This window comes from Nicotiana tomentosiformis, chromosome 7 (assembly GCF_000390325.3).
Source record: "Nicotiana tomentosiformis chromosome 7, ASM39032v3, whole genome shotgun sequence".
Classification (NCBI taxonomy): domain Eukaryota; kingdom Viridiplantae; phylum Streptophyta; class Magnoliopsida; order Solanales; family Solanaceae; genus Nicotiana; species Nicotiana tomentosiformis.
In genome coordinates, this window is record NC_090818.1 from 67,826,347 (window position 1) to 67,831,448 (window position 5,102).

The 5,102-nt window shown below is 43.2% G+C and overlaps 1 protein-coding gene across 1 annotated transcript; it reads right to left on the reverse strand.

The window, feature by feature from the left end:
* Positions 1–1,698: 1,698 nt before the first annotated feature.
* Positions 1,699–3,141, reverse strand: LOC138895737 (uncharacterized). Its single transcript, XM_070180462.1, has 2 exons — positions 2,703–3,141; positions 1,699–2,057 (listed from the first exon to the last, which is right to left on the reverse strand). Exons 1-2 carry the CDS (start codon positions 3,139–3,141, stop codon positions 1,699–1,701), a joined length of 798 nt encoding a protein of 265 aa, XP_070036563.1.
* Between the last annotated feature and the right edge of the window lie 1,961 nt (positions 3,142–5,102).

Below are 5,102 nucleotides of genomic sequence, written 5' to 3' on the forward strand. Positions count from 1 at the left end.
GTCTATTCATGGGTCTCGAAAAATACGTAAGTTGATAGAGTTTATCCTACGGAATATTGATCTTATGCCATTCCGAGAGATCTTATTGTCTTACTTCATTATGCATTGCATTCATTTATACATGTACATTGATCCATGACCAGATGGAGTTATATACGCATATATTATATGCATATGGGGTATGGGGAAAGGTTACGGCGTTATATATGCACCACCACCTGATCAGCTGGCATACATTGATGATTTCGCCCACTAAGGCCGAGATGATACGATGGAATGCTCTCATAGGATTGATGATGTTATGTACGCATATACCTATGCATGATATGATATTTATACGCATATACACGACACTATAAATATTTCATGATTCACTGAGCTATTCAGACTTACAAATTGAGTCCTTTACTCCATGTTCCTTTCATGTCTTTTATATACTATTTTTCATGCCTTACAAACTCAGTACTTTATACGTACTGACATCCCTTTTGCCTGGGGACACTGTGTTTCATGCCCGCAAATCCCGATAGACGGGTTGACAGTCTCCTAGTAGGCTATCAGCTCAGCGGAAGGTGTTGGCGCACTCCACTTGCTCCAAAATTACCTATTTAGTCGGTATGCTTTGGACATGTAATGATTGGTATGGTGAGGCCTTGTCCCTAAATTTATGACGTTTATGTACTTTTAAAGGCTTGTAGACAGATGTCATGCATATGAAAGATTGTAAAGCCTTGTCGGCCGAGTGGGTCTTATAGGCCCGTATGTCACATGTATAAGTTTGTATACCATGTTGGATCGTCATATGTCGTATTCCATTATGTTTTATTCTGGTTATATCATGAAGGCCCTTTTAGCTGATTTATCCATGATGGTATGATAAGAAAGATACATTACATTGGTACTCGGTTGGGTAAGGCACCGGGTGCCCCTCGCGACCCATCAGTTTGGGTCGTGACACTATAAACCCGTTGTTGAAGGCAAAACTAGGACTAGAGCTGTGGTCAAGGCAGTCTTGAGCTTATACAAATTCTCCTCACACTCGTCAGGGCACCTGAATGGAGCACCCTTTCGGGTTAATCTGGTCAAAGGTGCAGTAATAGACGAGAAACCCTCTACAAAACGACGGTAATATCCGGCCAACTTTGAACTGCCTCAATCTTCTTCGGATCTACCTTGATCCCCTCACCCGACACCACATGACCAGAAAATGCCACTTAATCAAGCCAGAATTCAAACTTTGAGAACTTTGCATACAACTTCTTCTCCCTTAAGGTTTGGAGCACTATCCTCAAATGTTGCTCATGATCCTCTCGGCTGCGAGAGTACGCCAAGATATCGTCAATGAATACGATGACGAAAGAATCAAGATATGGCTGGAATACACCGTTCATCAGGTTGATAAATATTGATGGGGTGTTTGTCAGCCCAAATGATATCACTAAGAACTCGTACTGACCATACCGAATCCTAAAAGTAGTCTTCGGGATATTCAGATCCCGAATCTTCAGTTGATGATACCCTGACCTCAAATCAATCTTCGAGGACACTCAAATCCGTGAAGTTGGTCAAATAAGTCATTAATGCATCCTATTATTCATTGTAACATTGTTCAACTGCCGATAATCAATACACATTCGCATAGAACCATCCATCTTCTTCAAAAAAAGAACTGGAGCACCCCACGACGAAACACTGTGGCTAGATAAAACCCTTATCAAGCAACTCTTGAAGATGTTCCTTTAAATCCTTCAACTCCACTAGTGCCATACGATATGGTGGAATAGAGATGGGCTGAGTGCCCGTAAACAAGTCAATGCCAAAATCGATATCTTTATCGGGCGGCATGCCTAGAAGATCTGATGAGAATACATCTGGGAAGTCTCTCACTATTGGAACTGACTCAACGGTAGGAGTATCGACACCGGAATCTCTCACTAAGGCTAGATATGCTTCACACCCCTTCTCAACCATCCGATGTGCCTTAACAAAGGACACAACCCTGTTAGGAATATAATCCAATGTACCCCTCCACTCCAACCACGGCAAACCTGGCATAGCTAGAGTCACAATCTTGGCGTGTCAATCCAGAATGACATGATAGGGTGACAACTAGTCCATGCCCAAGATCACATTAAAGTCTACCATATTGAGTAACAATCGATCAACTTTGGTCTCATAGCCACCAATAGTGACTAAACACGATGATAAACACGGTCTACAACAATAGAATCTCCCACAGGCATAGACACATGTACAAGAGAACTCAAAGAATCACATGCGATATCCAGATACGTAGCAAAGTAAGATGACACATGAGTAATTAGAGCCCGGATCAAATAAAACTAAGGCATCCCTGCGACAGACTGGAACAATACCTGTGATAATAGCATTTGAAGTGGTAGCCTCCATCCTAGCCGGAAAAGCATAGAAATAAGCCTGGACTCCCCCTCTAGGGAGACCTCTACCTGCCTGACCTCCACCCCTAGCTGGCGGTGCAGGTGGGGTGACAACTAGAGTTACAACCATGGCATGTGAACCCTGTGGACACTGTGGGATCCGTGGGGTCTGTGTAGTCTGTGGAGGTGCACCCTTCCTAAGTCTGGGACTGTCCCTTACCATGTGTCTGGTATCACTACACTCAAAATAAGCTCTCGATGGGCGTGGCTGCTGAAACTAACTTTGTCCTAGTCGGCTGGACTGACCGCTGAAAGCACCCCGTGCAGTAGGTGTATTGGACAGTGGTAGTGCATAATAGGCAACCTGAGACCTGGAAGTAGCTAGAGCACTGCTAGTAGCTGGAACTACTGAATGAACTAGCCCACTCGCATATCCCATACAATGACGGGTTGTAGCTGAAGCGTGGCCACCACTAAATCCTCTAGTACCTCGAGGCCTCTTGGCCTCCCTATCCTTTCTATCTTGGCCCCGCATACCCTCCAACCTCCGTGCGATCTCCACCACCTGCTGAAATGGAGTATTTGTCTCCAACTCTCGAGCCATGCTGAATCTAATATCATAGTTGAGCCCCTCGATGAATCTGCAGACTCGATCTTTGACTGTGGAAACAAAAGTAGGCGAATGTCGGGATAACTCACTAAATCTGATAGCATACTCTGACACTAATATGGCACCCTGGCGCATCTACTCAAATCTTTGAAAACTAAACCCAAGCGAGTGAAGCTGCATCGGCTGGGCTACCCTCCTCGTAAGCCTGCCACCACTTGTAGGCTGCTCCAGACATTTGAAATGTAGTGAAAAAAACTCCACTTGTCTTCATAATGCCATGGTGCGGAGAATACACTGGCATTTATCTAGAAAACCCTGCGCATCCTCGGTAGCTAGGTCACTGTAAGTAGGAGGATGGTACTTCTTGAACCTCTCAAGTCTCAGCTGCTCCTCCTCAGATGCCACTGCCCTGACCTCAGGCTGAACCGGAAGAACAGGTTGCACTGGCATAACCTCCGGGACCTGATCAACATGGACCCACTACTCTGAAGTAAGGGCCGTGGGAGTATCTAGTACAAGAGGAATCAATCCCGCCAGAGTTAGAGTGCCGAACATGCTAAAAACTTGTGCTATGGTCTCCTGAAGTGCGGGAGCGACAACAGATACCTCGGGGGCACCACGTGCTCCTCCTCGGCCTCTACCCCATACCCGGCCTCTCACAACTCTAGTAGGGGGCACGGGTGTCTCGTCATCGGATCTAGCAGTGCATCTCCTCATCATCTATGAGAGAATAGAAAGATAAAACTCAGATTTTTAAATCAACAAATTCGCACGATAAGGAATCAAAGAAGTGGAATTTTCCTTACAGTTCTGTAGCCTCTCGAAGATAACTACAAATGTCTCCGTACCGATCCGAAAGACTCTACTAAACATGCTTATGACTCGTAACACCTATCTACCTAGGGCTCTGATACGAACTTATCACGATCCCAAATTCCCACCTAAGGTAGTCGTGATGACACCTAGTCTCTAAGACCAGGTAAGCCTAACATTCATGAATAACTTAACAGAATTTAACAACTAAGATAATACATTAAATCGATAAAACTCATAATAACTCCCAAATAGAACATCTATAACAAAATTTCCAAAACAGGTGGAACTGAGTCATAAGTTGTACACTAATATACTAAAAAATCCATAGTACAATACTGTCTAGATAAAGAGTAAACAGTAGCAAAATAAGGATAGAAGGTGACTCAGAGGCCTGTGAGTGCCGAGCAGGTATACCTTGAAGTCTCCAAGCTAAATGATCCACTCACTGATGCCTAGCCTGAGTCGAGGTACTTGGAGCTGCACAAAAATGTGAAGAAGTGTAGTATGAGTACACCACAACAGTACTCAGTAAGTATCAAGCCTAACATCGGTAGAGAAGTGACGGGGCCAGGTCAGTACACCTACTAGGATAAGAAAACTGAACAAGTATAGCATAATCTAATATTGAAAATGAGGATATACTGATAATAAAGCAATACAATAAGATAAGCTACAACTGAATTTAAAGCAATAAAGGCAACAAGGAGGGAACATGTGATAAGAACATCAAGAAAATAATGCGGACAAATACAAGTGAGGTAAATAAGAGATAACAATAAGAATCATAACCAAAGTACCGCCTCGTAGCCTCATTTCACAATCACAATCACAATCTTTCCTTATACCGCCACGTGAGCGATACATTTAGATAGTTTTGAAAATATTTTCCCGAAATAGCTACACGCACTTTAGCCCACCTTATGTCGCCACGTGGCTTCAAGCAACACGCATATAAATCCCACCTTATGTCTCCGCATGCACATTCACCCATATCCTTATACCATCGCATGCTCATCAATATCACAACACAATAACAACTCGCATCACAACTTCCCATATGCCACAACCTACCAAAAATCAACAATACCAAAGTTTCCAAAACATATAGCCCACGACTCAACCACAATATGAACAAGAATCCCAATGACAATATGAATGAGAATTATTCAACAAGGAAAGATATCTCGATAATCAACAACTTCAACCTCAATGTGATATTAGCTTTCATAACTTCAACTTCAATAACTCAAAAATGAAGAAAATTCCACAAAATGACAGTT

Bases quoted from the DNA above. Each gene is read 5' to 3' on its own strand.
- LOC138895737 (XM_070180462.1), bottom strand. From the start codon at position 3,141: ATGCGCCAGGGTGCCATATTAGTGTCAGAGTATGCTATCAGATTTAGT. The intron at 2,058-2,702 runs GTCAGTCCAGCC...TTGTGACTCTAG, and splicing joins TGCACGGGGTGCTTTCAGCG to CTATGCCAGGTTTGCCGTGG.